General features: G+C 42.0%; 1 protein-coding gene across 3 annotated transcripts in view; it reads left to right on the top strand.

The window, feature by feature from the left end:
* The window catches only part of LOC138582127 (zinc finger protein 177-like), a 149,431-nt gene extending 137,429 nt beyond the window's left edge, over window positions 1–12,002 (top strand). For all 3 annotated transcript variants that reach the window (XM_069653129.1, XM_069653130.1, XM_069653128.1), the window contains exon 7: window positions 4,835–12,002. In XM_069653129.1, coding sequence (XP_069509230.1) covers window positions 4,835–5,505 — 671 coding nt within the window. In that variant the 3' untranslated portion in view covers window positions 5,506–12,002. The remainder of the gene's footprint in view (window positions 1–4,834) is intronic.
* Window positions 12,003–16,856: the final 4,854 nt, after the last annotated feature.

Here is a 16,856-nt window from a genome sequence, read left to right as displayed (position 1 = left end):
TCACCACAGGAGCCCTCCTTACGTCCTCCCTCTTGTCCCCACGACTGAGGGCCTGCATCACTGCAACAGGACAGAATCCAACTGGACCACTCTTCTTATAACCAGAGGTACTGTTTAGACTTGGGGTACGTACCTCACTGTCTTTTTAGCTATGTTCTTTTCATTTGGGAATTACATTAGCTCACCTTAGAATTAATTTCAACTCTGCTTATCACAGGCTTCACAGCTTGTGACCCTACAAGTGATTTCTACAAACTCTCTAACTTTGTGCAAGACTTTTTATCTAAGAAGTGCCTCAGCTCCATAGACTGTGCTTCAGTTAACTTTGGCTGTCCTGGCTCCCCACAGACTATTCTAGTCCATTGACTTTGATTTTTCTGTCTCTCATAGGTGGTAACTTGTTTTATACTGTTGTTGCTGGGAAAGGCTTGTCTAGATCTCATTTAAAGATTTAACTGTCCTCACCTATACAGGGAACCTATTTAACCTTTTTCCTTCCTTAAACCTTTCCTTTCTGCACTTCAGAATCTGCGAAGCGCATTCAGTGTGATATACAAATGCCATTACTGTCCTTGTGAATGAAGTCACCTCAGGATGTAGGAAGTGTATAAAAAGCATATCTAAAGATTATCCACTAAACGTGTGCTGATCCTGAAAAGTATTTTAAAGTATATTTACCTTGTTGCCTTTTTAACGAATGCTTACTTAAAAATTGATGTTAACTAAATAAATAAGTATTTATTACAGAAACCTTAAGTGCAAGTGTTACGCGTTTACCTGTATTTACGAATGTCATTGCTACAGCTCTACAGCTCACATTTACCTCTCTTGAGATAGGCCTAGCTGCTCAGTCACACTGCCAACTTGTGTAGTACAGACCTATACCAAAAGGTGGGTTGCCTAATACCAAAAAGATAAGTGCTGTGTAGTCTCACACAGTGTTACTACACCAATTCGTACCTAACATGTACCCAGCAGCAAGAGAAAACACAACACTACATTAATATTAGCTAAAGCCTCAGTGAATAGAAGATAATTCAATTTCATACACGGTCTCGTTGCACATGACCTAAACATGGAAAACACTGGCCATTCATTAGAAGCAAACACAGATATGGCACCTGCGATGCTCCCTAAAATCACACATAGACATGAATCCCCGCACAAGGCCAAGTACAAAGGGATTGCCCGTTCTTACGGCCTGAGAATGAGGGGTGATAACTTTTGATTGGAAGAAGAGCAGTTCATAGGCCACTCTGGCCCACTCTACATCTGGATCCAATCCTGATGACCTGTCAAGTGTACAAGGTTGGTTAGTAAAGAGCCAACCTATCAAAATCCTTGGTGTCAAACCGCCCATGAAATAGTATGCCAACCAATCACTTGTTGTAGAGATGATGTATTGTAACCTTTATCAATATAGGAGTGGTACCAGGTGGAGCCATCATGCACTTGAAATGTTTAACCCCTATGAAATCTATATGTAGCCAAACCCACTAACCTATCCCCATTCCCCATATGTTTTGTGGACTGATCACATGTTGTGACATCATTGATGATTTGCGTTTAGTACTTAAGCAATTGTTCTTGATAAACATGTTGAGAGCAGCAAGATTTAAATACTTGTATGCTGTCCCAGCTTTGTTTTGATCTTAATAAAACTGGGCTTTGCTGTGCATTTTGTCTACTCCGTCATTGAGTTTTGTTTGGACTGAGTTCGATACCTCTGGGCCTATCTGGAATTTTGGGGCCCTCCCCAACAATCCAATGCTGCAGAAGGAATATGTTACTTACCTGTATCTCCTGTTCTCCAGCATTGGTATCTTTCATAGCTTCACATGCGACCCTTCCACCTACCCCGCTTAAGGCTCTTCTTGGCTCATATTGCCATGTTCATGTGCAGTTGCCAAAATCTGAAGATGGCCTCTGGGGGTGGGGAGGTGGGGCGCGAGGATCTAAGGGAGACCTGTTAATTGGCTGTTGGGCAATACGACCCAACATGACTCTAATAGAGCACTAAAGTGACAGCAGTTTTAATATTTAAATGTAAACTGCTTTACTGTTACTGAGTATTCCCGGCCTGGCAATGGGGAATATTCAAACAGCATGTGAATCTATGGAAGATACAAATGAAATATGTCAGAACTGTCTTTGGAGTTATGGTGTGTCAGAAGTGTTAAAGTCACATCTTACTAACCCCCAGGCACAATACACATGGAGCAACATTTTTAGATTCTTAGTGTCTGTCCAAATTTGGTTGTAATATATGTATTTGTTTTGTTTTTGGTTATAAACCATGTATGTCATTCAATTATCTGTGTCACGGAAGCAGCAGGAACTATGGAGTCTACTTCAATGTCTTTACGTATCATTTAGTAAACCTTTGGCGTTAAATATAGAAAACAGAAAAAATAGTTATGAAGAAATAATAAAAGTAAGATTAACTTGTTTACAAAGGGAGATTAGATCCTTGGAAAAGCAGATGAGGCATGAACAAGGGTGGAGAATTAGGTTAACATGGAGAGGATGTCATTTAAGTGCTAGTTAAAGTTATTGATGCTTCAGACAAATCATTTGTTTCTTGTTTTTAGAGTTCTTCCGTGCAATCCTGTCTATCTTTCACTTTGTAAATGTATAAAATGTGTGAGTCAATGATCAGATTACTTCCTTTTGTTCATTTCATATTTGAGCTATCAAGTCACGGTTAGCAATCGGGGATATTTTAGTTGCTGAAACTCATCGATCTAGTCCACTTTATTGACCCGCTATTCACCCAATTGAGTGTTCACCCAGTAGTTTATAGAAGATTTGAAAGCATGATCATTTGTAATCCCTTGACATCATGGCAGGCTGCAGTTTGTGGGGGAAACTTCTGAAAGTCTGGTTTGGGTTTATCATGATTACATTTGATGCAACACCTCCTGTTTGGCTTGAAGGTACACTGTCTCCCACAGGTGCATTTCTTTGAAATTTCCATCACCTCTTTCCACAGGACCTAAAATACAATCCTATTATTTGAAACTGATGGATTCTCTAGAAAAATCCCAGTTATCCATTGCATGTACATAGTATTTATTTATTTTATTTATTGAGCATGTGTATAGCGCCTATACATCAGAAAGTGTTTCCAGGCACCACAAGGCAATGCGGGATGAGGGGAACGGGAGGATAAACAAACAACAAACAATAAACTGTCCTACTAGGCCTTGTGACGTTTGGATCGTGCACGTGCAGCAACAGGAAGTGTAGGGGGGAGGGGCAGGTCAGAGGGAAGGTAAGTGGTTGGGGAATGCAGGAGGGAGGAAGGGGGTCCCAGGGGCTGGGTAAGTGCTAGAGGGAGCCTAGAGGGAGCCCAGAGAGCAAGTACATAGGGAGAAGGGAGAAGGGTCAACAAGTGTGAGGAAGGGGGGTGGACCAGACTCCATAGTCTAGTCAGGGAAGGGTGCCATAAGCAAGTGCTGGTAAGGTGGTGCAGAGGTAGACTGGTCGAGGGGAGGCCTGGCCCCTGTATGAATCAGGAGGGACCAGGCCGTCAGTCGCAGCAGCAGGGAGGCAGTTAGCAAGGAAGGGGGAGACGGAAGGAGAGGAGAAAAGGAAGGTCTTGGGAAGCTTCCGGAACTTTAGGAGATCCGGCTCAAGTCTGAGAGGAGCAGGGAGGCCATTCTAGAGGGAGGCTCCTGCCGAAGAAAGAGATCTACCCCTCACTCTCTGCTTGGAGAAATCCAGTCCTATTCTGGATTAGTTGAAGAGGATGGAGGGAGGAAAGAGGCAGATTGAGGAAGAGGCTGTTGCAGTGGTCCAGCCTGGAGAGAACCAGAGCTCTAGAGAAATTGAGTTTTCTGGGGGAAGGTGAGGAAAGGGAGAATACCTCTGAGGAGGTGAAACTGAAAGTGGGCCTTCTTGGCAAGGTCAGCGATATGGGTAAGAAGGAGAGAGGAGTCGAAGATGACACCCAGGTTTTTTGCCTCACAAGAGGGTGAGGGGAGGGGGGCCCAAGGAGGGTAGCCAGAGAGTAGAGGGGAAGGAAGGGGGGGATTCAGGGTGGGGGGTTCCAATGAGAAGAATTTCGGTCATACTGGCGTTAAGACATAGATCGTTAGCAGTACACCATGCCTAAATAGCAGTCAATTACTGAGGAATGAGAAAGGAGGTAGGGATGGAAAGCTTAAAGGAGAGCGGAGTATCGACCGCATAGCACTGGAAGTGAGGAGAGATGCTGGAGACCCGGTGGGCAAGAGGGGCAAGGTAGATGTATTGCCTGAAAAATGAATATACTAATTCAAAGTTGGAATTACCTATTGTGATCTATTTTGGGACTTTTGTGTCTGGGCAAGTATAACAATAATGGTATGGTGTTATGTTGCATGAATGATTACATTGTTAAAATGAGTGTATTTCTCCTACATGAAAGCACATGGTGCAAGACCGTTATCTGAACATTTACATTGGGTTTGCACAACAGTTCCTGTACAAGATGGGACATTAATGAGATGTGATCACTTTGTATAAGTATTCATTGGCATTGAAAGGATTGCTATCTGAAATACTGGACAAAGGTTTTGCAAAGTGGTACATCCCACTTTCTTTAGATACTAATGATGTAACCTCAGTGGTGTGGACAAGGGGGAAGTATCAATGGAACGTGAACCAGTACATGAGGTCATAGTTCATACACTTATGCTCTGTAAATGATCATAAGGCAAAAGCGGCTTTTCGAGGTTATTGCCAGGAATAAGTATACATATCAGAGTAATGGTGTGAAAGTAAATAGTCTCTTGCTCAGTATTATGTTATAAGTAGTAACTAAACATTGAACATGATTTTGATCCAACAGATGATGGAAGCATGAACAGAAAAAGGAAACGTGGAAGGTCTCCAAAACATAGCAAGAAAAGTCCCCTGTGTAAACCTTTGCCAGAAGAAACATGCACCCCAGCGCTCCTGTACAAGGAAGCACACTCTGGGAGCCAGCTGTGGCTAGAGAATTATCAGGAAATGCAAAGTGAGGAAATGTTTCCAATCGAAAGTGGTTTCAGCAATTCAGAACATATCCTTGTACACAAGGAAAGGACCAAAGTAAAGAGACCACCGACCTACAACGAAGAGGAGAGTTGTCAGAGCAATGTACAGTTTCATAATGGTCTTCTGAAAAAAGAACAAAACCGGTCACCATACACATGTACTGATTGTGACCAAAGCTACATTCTGAAAGCAGAGCTTATTAGTCACATGGAAGCACATTCTGGTGCGAGGCCCTATATATGTTCGGTCTGTGAGAAAAGCTTCTTTCAGAAGGCACATCTGATGAAGCATTATCGAACACATACAGGCGAAAAACCATTTCTATGTCCCTTCTGCCACAAAGGATTTAGTCGTAAAGACAATCTGAATGGGCACGTAAGAACACACACTGGCGAGAAACCATATAAATGCCATGAATGTGTGAAGAGCTTCAGCTGGAAAAAAGATCTTAATAACCATCGAAGAAGGATGCATGAACCCTGAAAGTTATTTTAGTTGGGATAATAAAATATGCACAGATGAAGAAATTATGTAAAAGTTTGTAAATTATTAAAAGGTACAGTAGAGCAAGAATATCTACAATAAAGGATAGTGGGGATGTGGTGTCAGTTGTGGATGGGTAGAGTCTGTGTGTGATGTCACTGTTAAAGAGGGAGTATGAAAATATGAACTGACAACACAAATCCACTATGTAAATACTCTGCAACCGACTCCTTACAAGGACGGAACAGCTGGCTTACAACAGTTTCAAAATAGGCCAATGTTCAGCAAACTCTTTCCAATAAATGAAAGCAGGCTGATTAGCAAGCACCTTCCAATCATGTATACATACCATGCACAGGAAAAACATGAAAGAGCAGGGTGGCTTTGATACCTGTTGGTGTAGGATTGTATGAGCCATCACAGCAGAGACACAATTTGATTATAGCACATCTATAGGTAGAAAATCCTCTTTCTGAAATACAATCATATGCTAAAAATAGAATTGTCATAAACACATAATGCAAAACATATGCAACAGTGCAAAGAAATAACAATGTAAAAGTTAGGTATGACAATAGCCATCATTCCAAAGTACAACTAGGTCTAAAATGCGAATGATTCAAGTCAGCAGATTTATCAAATAAGGAAGTACGTCAAGACAAAATTTGCGCTACGTAGTCTACGGAAAACTAACAACATGCTCTAGACAGTTAAGGTGATTTCCAGGCCTTCACAAAGTAATCACTCTGCCTCAATGTCCTTGTGTGATTTGTCAAGATCCCAAGCAAAATATAATAATGTTGAGGGGTTTGTGACGAAGATTACGAAGAACAGACATTTAAAGAACACAACGTTCAAGGCAGGAAGAATATGAGAGAAGGGTGATTAGGCTGAGAGGAGGTTCATCATGTCTTCAAGAAAAAAGTGTGCTGCTAATTATGCATTTGATGTTGAAGCAGATCAGGCGACACCCTATGTTAAACTCAGCGATTGGTTGGTGTAAAATGCAGTTTGAGGATCAACATTTTGGTAAGAGTGACACATCTTTTCATCCTTGTGTAGTCAAAAAAATCAGGGCCAGTGAGTTTGTGTTTTATAAGCGCCCACTATGTCGCACTTTTGTTCTGTTATTGAGTTTTGTTAAGCTAGCTCAGTGAAATAAAGGGCCTGCAGCAGCGACCTACATAAACCCTACTGTTGACAGCCGGGAACTCAGCCTTTAACTCTTTTGAAGTCAACAAAACTAAGCACCATTAGTTGAATAATATTGGGCCCCGTCAAGGGTCAATGAGCTTGTTACAAGCAAGCTCATTAACCCTCACTGGGTCCTTACCTCGCTGACAAGGCACAGTTCATGCTGTGTCCCACCTCCGAGTGGCCAAGGGAGAAGGGACTACATGTAGTCCCTTCCACCGTTCCATGGTGGCCATTTTATTTGCTTACTTTGTTTTTACTCTTTTCAGTGGCCGCCATGTAAAGAGAGAACAGACTTAGTTTGCTGTTCCATGGCGGACATTTATTTTTCGTTTCGTTTTTCAGCTGCGAAAACTGAAAAAATTGCTTTTAGTACTCCGGTCTTTCGGGTCGGCGTACTAATAGCAATAAGCCCCTCGCAGGCGGGGCACATAGTAACAGGCCTGAGTGAATCGAGGCCTGTAGGTATGGGCCCCAGGGCATTAACTGAATTGATAATGCCCCCCTCTGCGAGGGGCTTATTGCTTAAGCGAGATTTATTAAAAGTGGCAGGAGAACATTTATTGTGTAGTGTATACCATGTTAATCGTCAGTATGTAGCCTGTCTTAATGTTCCTATCGCTTTGTTAGATAGTTCAGGGGATTAGTGTACATACTGCAAAGATCTTGCATGATTGAGCCATCATGTATTCTTCTGAAGTTAATGAAAAGACACACTTTATTTGTAATTTTAACATTTAACCTGGTACCTGCAGGTTACACATAGGATTCTGTAGGATGCATTGTGACAACAGCGCTGTCCTAAAGGCGTACATTTCTTTTTCTGGCTGAAAATTAAAGGTTAGCTTGTAGGCCCAGCTTCGAACTCTCCAGCAAAATCTGTATTGACAATGTGTTTCTAGTCATAATTCCAGGCTGAATTAGAAACTGTTTGCACCCTATGTGGCACAAACATTTCAAAGCAAATCTTGAAAAAATTGGGATTCTCAGAGAATCACATATTTTAAGAACATTTTTAGAAATTTGGAGTTTTTCAAATATTTTTTCCATGCAAATAACGGAACTCTTTTGACAAAGACGAAAAGTATGGTATTATAAGTAATCACAAAGAGGGTTTGAATCTGAATGTACAAGTCCCCAAATAGAGGCAATGACAACATATTATTCAAAATATTCAATTGGACCTAGAGTAAAGAAATTAAGAGCAAATACAGCAATATGCAGAAATACCCCTAGGAGTTAATACAAATGAGTAGGGATTGAGAACATTAAATAATGAAACCGCACCTCATTACCATTCTACTGAACATGTTTTTCATAATACAACATTCTTGCAAAAAAGATTGAGAGGATATGGTAAAAATGGGACGTTGGTAGACATTTACCTAAGAACGCTTCGAAAAGGGAATGAATTCCCAAATCGTCCACTTGAGAAGAAGGCAATACAGCCTCTACAAAGACTTGTGTATGGCTCGTGGTTGTGGGCCTGATGTTGCAGTATTTTGGCAATGAGCCCAAAAATATGCATGGAAAACTAGCGAAAGGTTGATCTTCTACTAAAGGTCCAGCACACTGCATTCAATTCACTTTTTATTTCAGTGTTGTTCTTCAGTTTTGGAATCATATGATGGTCTCAAAAACATCTAATGCGTTTGATTTAAATAAAGAAAAGTGATCCATGGCCAACATATCATAAGAAGTCCATACATGGGTGTGAACCCCCGAGAAGAGGAAACTGTCTCGGGCTCTTAGTCATTGCGTACACTTGCGCGTTCTTCATAGCAAACTCAACATCACTCAGTACATCACCTGATCCGAGAAGAATGGAACCAAAGTTACATACTTCTTCACACTTGTACAAGTGTTTCGTAACACTGATTAGTATAACCAAACACCCCTAGATAACAATGAAGATACATTGACAAAAACAATAGGCCCAGTTTTCTTTTTATATTCGAATGCGTTGGGCATGTGTGTTTTTTGTGGTCAGAAGGGTAATATTCTTGAAGTGTTTGTCATACATCCTTTTATTTTTGTGATTATTCTGTTGCAGACTCCTGGTCCACTACACATGTTGCGTGCATGTTTGCACTCCCGCCTGTAGAGGTCAGTAGCTGTGGCCATTTTGGAGTTCAGCTTTCCTGCACTGTCTGATAGATTGTGTCTGCTAGTCAGTGTAGTGGGTGAATTTGGAAGAAACCTTAGAGCGAATTGAAGAATTGTGCTAGCAAAGCCGGGCAGAGGTGAGGCTTGATGAACAATCCTCCCTAAACCCAATTCTGCACATGTATAAATGTATGAAGCCATTAGTGATGACCAATGAGCAAGAACAGTGCATCCAGGTTTAATGCCTCCTTATTGATGTGGTAAGCGAGATGGTCAGGAGAAGCGGAAGGTAACAGTGGAGAATGGTGTTGCCACTGAAAGACCCACGGGAAAGTGGTGATGTAGAAGAATGGGAGGAGGAAGCACATTATCTTGCGATAGCGGACATGCCTTTTAATCCCTTTGTTGTGCAGAATGTGACCATCCACATGCGTTACGAACCGAATCTGCTGCAATTGTGGATGGCACACATGAAGTGAGATTCATAGCGGCATTAAAGCACTGAATCTGATGAGTTTTCTGTGCGTTCAGTGAAAATCATCTGTGCTTTATCTGGTCCCAATTCATGGTGATATTACAGATGAGCAGAGGGATGAGGGCTCATAAGATTGAGAGTATAGGGTAACAAGGTGACCTGATAAGAGCTGGGTGAGTTAACAAATGGGATAAGGATGTACACGTTAACGTCCATAGCATTTTGCACAGGAAGCTAAGGACATGGACATCCATATCCTCAGCATGTAAGAAGTAACACATCAGACACTTGCTGTTGTTTGTCATGTAGCTCAACTAACTGGGGCCCAAAAAAATATGTACTAAGAGAGGAGAAGATTTCAGAAGCCTCCCAAGTTAATAGTTATTCGCACCTGGTGTTGGATATAATTGTGTTTCTGCTTAGGGAACTAAAGTTTTATGATAACAATAATACAGATTAAGTAAACCCACACATAGAGAAATTGACTTTACTCCACGTTTGACATGGACTGTGTATTATTAGGTGACTCATTCTCACAACAGTCTGTTGGCGTTTTCTCGATTTAATCAAATAAATGGAAACGGAGGACCTTATAGAAAAAGATTGTCTAGGAGCCAGAGAAAGAGTGAGGTTACCTCCTGGAATCCCGTCTAATGCAGAAGGGGCAATCAACTGACTAGGAAAGAAGAAATTAAACTGAAAAGTTTGGGGCTAGTTTTTCAGAAACAAACCATAAGCACATGTGGCCAAAGAACATAGGCAAACTCCTGGAGCTCACTGTCACATGCATGCTCAACTGATCCAGATATATTGGTTTCCATGTTTGGCCTGGTGGTAGAGACACATGGAAAGGACACAGAAGTGCCATAATGGGTGAAAGATCAGAGATCTTATCCCCAATGGATTCCATCAAATGGCAAGCATCCTTCCACCTAACATCAAAGAAAATTGGCAATTATCGTGAGATGTAGAGAACCTAAATCGATTGAGAAGACCATGAATGATGATGACTCTTGGCAAGTAGGCAAGGAAAATATCAGTTCAACTCAATAAATGTTTAGTTCAGGCCTGCTAGACCATAAAACCAAGACGAGTAAAATATGCACCGAAAAATATCTCTGCCAAAGCATGTTTTGTATTCTTGGAATGGATCATGGGCATAAAAGAGACGATTAAATGAAGGAGCCAGAAATGAAAAAAAAAGGTAATCTCAAAGGGTACACAAACTGAAGGTCACAGCGCTCCTGTTAAGCAGGTGTGCCACAAAGCAGTGGTCCTAAAAAGGTCATTTGGAATGGAAGGGAGCTTCAAACCGATATAATGTGCCTTTAATTACATCAAAATCGACATGTTCCATGCAAAGAGAGCTTTATCAAGGCAAGCATTGTTAATGTAGACATTTAATATGACAAACATGTTTAATGTAAACACCCTACTAATGAGCATGCACTGTGTAAGTGTACAATGTTGTACATATGATGAAAACTAAGGACACACGTTCAAAATGTAAACACAATGATCCTTTGAACATAAAAATGCAAAACGGACTGGAAAAAAATAACTAATATTTGCACTTGCTCCATAATATAGACAAAATGTCTGAACAAAATTGAAAAAAAATAAATTCCAAAATTCGTTGGTCATAAGATAAAAAAAAGTGATGATCAACACAGTTCTGTATTAAATAATTTTTAATGGAAATGCTCATTAGCAAAGAGGAGGAAATTAGGCTAAGAAACCCGAAACAAAAATCAATAGGGCTATTCTCACCGGCCCCACAAACTGAAGTCCCAGGCACTGTCCTCTGAAATGATAAGGCAAACAGCAGTGGTGTCCTTACAAATCCAGCAGCACGACCAGTCTTAGAGCACATGTGTCCACCGCTTAGGGTGTCATTTGTAAACGTAGTTGAGAAAGGGATTATTGTTTATTTCAGAGAAGGAATGCTCATGATCGAAGACACAAAGTCTAAAGATGAAATCTTTGATAGGTGAACTCTGGTTACCGATTTCAACATGCCCTCAGCATTGAAGTCTGTGAGATACAAGTTGGCCAACTGTATATCATCGCCATGTGGGAGGATGGTAAAAAGGATCCAAAGGAATGAGTGCTCTATGGCCAATCAGTGCATCACAATGTGTTGCTGCAAGGGGAATACTCCCAAGTGCCTATGCCCCCACAAGGTGCTGAAGCTGTAAATGATCGGAGATGACCCCTGCTTTAGAGACGTGTGAGTAAACAGAAGTCTGAAATCATTATGACAGATTTGGAGCCATAAGATACATTCATTCATATCAAATTGCGCAATAGACCAATCTAGGTGGAGTACGTGGCCGCAGTATTCCTATTCTATAGAGCATACTGCTGGGTGCCATTTCATTTCCTACTCTTTGTTTCACACTCCCATCATTTCATTTTGAATTCAGTGCAGTTTTGCAAGAGGTCATGATCTGTGCAGGAAGGGGCAGTTGGGCCAGAAACCATAAGTCAAATATTGTCAAGTGTAAGGCGTCCAATCCCTGTCCGGAAACAGGGGAATATGTGTATTTCTAATTTGCCAGCCACAGTCTAGTAACTCAGCCAAACTATGCTGCATATTTCTTGACACCCCTGAAATTCTCCTTCGGTGTCAATAAATGATAGACCTTTCCCACTGATTCCTTGTTTTTATGTTCATTCTAAACATTCCTGTATTGCTATTTATTAAATGAATTTGAGCAACTGAATGTCTTATATTTGTATATTTTTGGTGATTTCTTAGCCTAATCTACTAAAGGTTGCTGCTGAAGTGTGAGTCAGTAATAAACGTGCCAACTTGTAAAAGGTCTTGCTTTCTTTTATATGAATGTGCTTTGTCTTCCTCCAATGCTGGCATAGCTACAACCCTACAGACCAACAGGTGGCTGGGGGGAGGGGGATTGGTACTCATTTTACAACCAGTTGATAGTGCTGGAATGGGTGAGGGGGTACATTAAGCTCAGAGCTGGCAGGTTACAGCGTTTTGATATGTGAAGCACGGCCAGATTGTCAACAACAGCACATGGTAAAGCAGAGACTTTAAGCATTTGCATGAGGGGCTTGTTGAAGGCAAAGCCAATGCCCAGAAGTGAATGCTGTGGCTGATGATGATCTAGAAAAATGAGCCGCCGGTATTGAAAGGTTTCCACTTCTTGCCTGAAATGGAGCTTTGTGTGCGTTGGATGGAATGAGTAGAGGTTCGTGTTATTACAAACTCTAGCTTCATAGCAGGAGACCCCCTGTCTTCCTACCCTTTCTTTTCATAGTCTTTGGGGATGCTACGTGTGGGTCTCTGGCCGCTAAATAGACTGCACCTTTGCTTGCTCAGGAGTCTAGCTTTCTGGGGTTTAGGGCTTCATAAGTGATGCAACATGCCTCGGACATGTCGCAAGAAGACTGTGGGTGCCAGTGCAGATAGCTGAGGGGAGATGCTGAATTTCCTGTGGCCAGTGAATAGGCGAGCTGCAGCCTAGAGTACAGACTTCAAAAGCATGTGTGTGGCATTAGGGAGAGCGTAGAGCAAGGCGATCTCAAAAATCACTGCAGGAATCCATGAAGACTTACACATTCGAGCGGAAGTTGGTCGGAATGAGGAAGGAATAGATTTTGCAGTGGATGGTACACTAGTACCAAGCCGATGTCCGAGTCTGTGTAACATCTACATGCATTTGCTGCAGTGGATTAGAGAGGGGGTGAAGCCATGCACATTAATGTTTGAATGCAAGGTTTGTATCTCCTCTTTGGGGAATTCCCCCGTTGAGAAGAACACATTACGTTCTTGTGGGATTGAATTGGAGATATGTTGCCTGCATTCAGGATTAAATATGACATTGGCACAACCTCAGGTGGTAGATGTCAAGAACTGTGGACACATTGATTTTTACCGATGGGGAGGGGAGGGGCCATCCGCAGATTGATATATTAAAAGATAGAGCCATGAATTGCCCTGTCTCGTTAATCCATATATTAATTGCACTACATACTAATACCTCTGCGAAGGTTCGCCTCAATGATAATGGAGAAGTGTCGGCTACGATCTATACTAATATAGGGGTAAAGCAGGGTTGCGTAACGGCCCCCATGCTGTATAACCTTTATATTGCAGACTTGTTAGTGCGTATGGCTCTAAAATCCAACTGTCCATCGAAATTGGGCGATATCCCTATCTTTGGCGTGCTCTATGCCGATGATTTAATCTTATTTGTTGGTACACTAATAGGCATAAAGAGCATGCTAAATGAGCTGGCTGTCTATGCCTCCCAGCTAGGTCTCGCTATCAACCTTGAGAAGACCAAAATAACGGTGAAAGCTAGAGAAGGCCCTAGTCGCTCGGGTATTGACACCGATTTGGGGACCATTGCAGTGGTAGATTCTTATCCATACCTAGGGCTGGACTTTAAAGTTCGGGCTAACTATGAAGACATAATTCGGCATAAAAAACGCTGAGCCAAGCTCCTTACATTACAAGCATGTAAATTTGGGAAGGGAACGGCTGCCTTTAGTATGGCAGGAATCTTACAACTCTACCAACAGTGTTTTGTCCCTGCCATCCTTTATGGCTTGAAGGCATTGGCTATGCAGGATTTGAAGTGGCTGAATATTTTGGAGGGTCACTACTGGTGTACTGTGCTGGGATTAGGTCCTTCCTGCTCAGTACAGTTTGTATGCCTGGAGTCAGGACTTATCTCTCTGAAAGGCATGGCCCAACACGCAAGAGGTGTTTTTTTACCTTAAAGCGCACGCTGACCCCAGGTGCAAATTACTGAGGCTGGCGAGGGCTAATTATGAGGCGAAGAAACATCCTCTGGGCCTCAACTTTAAAGAGATAAATGAGTCCCTGTATAAAGAGATTGAGTGGTCGTATGAGAACAGGTTGTGCCTGCCCTATATCCACCGGAAAAAATCATTTGAGGAAAAATTGAACAGATGGGATTGGAGTATGAACACTATCCATCTGGCCAAACTGAGTGGGTATGAGGCAGTATCCCATGTAATGTATAAATATCGAAAACCCCAGCCATACTAGCTTTTGTGCCCAGCACGAGGTGAGGCATTTCTTATTAAGGCTTTGGATGAACCAGCTCCCGGTTTTGGCAATCATTGGGGCCCGTATGAAGGTACCGATTGAGGCTAGACATTGTTGGATATGCCAGACCTCGGGAGCACTGGAAACCACCAGATATGTCTTAACCCCTTGCCCCAAACTGGGACCAACATATGTGTGCATTTGGGAAATGGGTACATCAATATGAGGCCATAACGGAGGAATCCTTTTGGGATAGTTGCCTTAACCCCAAGGCTGCGGGGCCCCAACTTGCCCTTTTTAGGGTATGGTCATATGTTAAAACGCTACTACCGGACACATTTTAATCACGATAGGGTGGGCACACCCCTATGTACTTTAGCACTCACATATTGTATACTACTGCATATATACATTTTATTTATGTTCTATTACTATTTGTATATATTGAATTTAATCTTGCTTTGGTTAGGTGTATTGTTTAATTGACTAATGGCACTGTATTGTATTTTTATGAACTTTTATGATCTTTATTTATGATCACTATCTATGTTTATGTTCTGTATGTTTTGCATGATTTATAAGATACATATGTTGTGTAACATCCTATATTTAGGACTAAATCACAAGTATTATTATTATTATATATTGTAACGTATATTCTGTTAGGCAGGGAGTGCCACCCAGTTTCCAAATAAAGGCTTAGTAGCATCATCAGGATAGGACTAAACTGCTATAGCAAGAAGTAAGAGTAAGGTATAAAATTGACGTATTTCAGCCATACCATGGAAAGGGACTCATTCTGGACCTATTTCCAACTGATATTCAAGATGACATGCATGTCATGTGGCACTTGACGTGGTTCTGAATTTGTCTCAGAAGATGCTGCTTTGGAGATGCAGGGGCACCATAGGAGACCTAGGGATGAAATGCGTGTGACTAGTAGAGGGGCTGATGTGGATGCCTCGAAAGGGACAAAGTGCTGAAAGCGGCCAAAAGAGGACAGGACTTGGTAGCCCATAGCCATGCGGTGGAGAGGCCTTTAAGGAAAGACTAATATTGGATGGTGTGAAACGCTGATGGCAAGTCCAGCACATTGTAAGCAAAGGCTTTGCTTTATCGGGGGTCTTCTTTATGCTAACAGCGTGTTGCTTTTAAACAATATATATTGTGTACAGATTAAAAATATACATGAGTATTGTGTTCTGTATAGTGTGTGTCCCCAGTTCAGAATGCGCTTTTCTAATCCCACTTGTGAAATGGGCCAGTCTGTATACACGAGGTGTATATAGCGCCATGGGCATAGTTTGAGCCCTGCATCAGTGAACCTAAAAATAAAATAGCAAATCCAAATGTGCCTTCAAATTAGTAATAACTCTCAAGGATTCCATGTTTGCATCAGAAAATGTACAGTTGCTTGGGCAGCAGGCTCAACTACCCTGGCATAGATTGTACGAATGTTCTGAGGTGGGCAGTGGCGAGAGTAATATAGTCCTGGGACTCTCAGCTAGGCTCAACACCTCAAATGTAAGCCTGTTCATTCTAAAGAGTTTGTATCAATGTGCAATTCTTAGGTGATGGCGAGCATTTGGGAATTGTGCAAGGCCCCAGCTGTGGTCATCTCTGGGCTATTGCAGTTTGGTCGTTGTAGACAAAACAAATTGTTAATGGCCTTTGTCTTGTGGTCGCACGCCACCGCAATCTTGAACAGGGCAGCTAACCTGAAAACGTGTTATATAAGGTTATGGTCTGGGAGTAAGATAAACTTCCTGACAGGCACGTACCTATGCACCATCTTGCTTTGGGGTTGCAACGCGAAGGACAGCGCCTGTGATAAAGAGTAGTATTTGATTTGTGTAATTGTCAGATGCATGTAATGTCAGATATAACGCTGCTGGAATTGCAGTAGTAGTAAATGGTGTAAGAGTTCAGTATCAGTAAGCCAGGTTTGCATGTGTATATCTCAGCGGAACACATTATGGTGGAGGTTCTGAGGTGGCTGGAGGTTATCATTATGGCCAAGGGATTTGGTGTGAGGTGCTCCTGTTGCATTAAGTACCACCTTCTGGGGTGTACTCTGTTGGTAAAGTCCCACAGGTGGGGGCTCAGGTCTGTTACCACAAACGTCCCGAAACAAGCCACTTAGTGCTATTAGCACGTCAGGCCTCAGAGGGGAGTGTTTCTTGTTTATGGGAAACCGGCTTTCTGCATCTTGTGCATGCCAATTCCCCATAAAAAAGACAAAACAAAATGGTCACCAAGGAAACAGTAAAAGGACTGTCCGTTTACTGTTTCCTTGGTGGGTGAGGTGAGCAGCAGATAGCCAGACCCACACACGGGCAAGTGGCAGAGGCACACAAACAAATGGTAGCATGGGTTCTGCAGTGGTAGGGATATGGTATTGCAAGAGGGCTGTGGTACATGTGACAAAGGGGGAATACTGACCTGGGGCACTGTGTGAGTCAGAAAATTGCTAACGTTGGGAGATGATCTGGTAGCCTGGATAAAACACAGGAGTATACTGATGTATAGATC

Source organism: Ambystoma mexicanum, chromosome 3q (genome assembly GCF_040938575.1).
Source record: "Ambystoma mexicanum isolate Mex_15411 chromosome 3q, UKY_AmexF1_1, whole genome shotgun sequence".
Taxonomy (NCBI): Eukaryota; Metazoa; Chordata; class Amphibia; order Caudata; family Ambystomatidae; genus Ambystoma; species Ambystoma mexicanum.
Note: the sequence above shows the minus strand (reverse complement) of the source record. Positions and strands in the feature narration are given on the sequence as shown.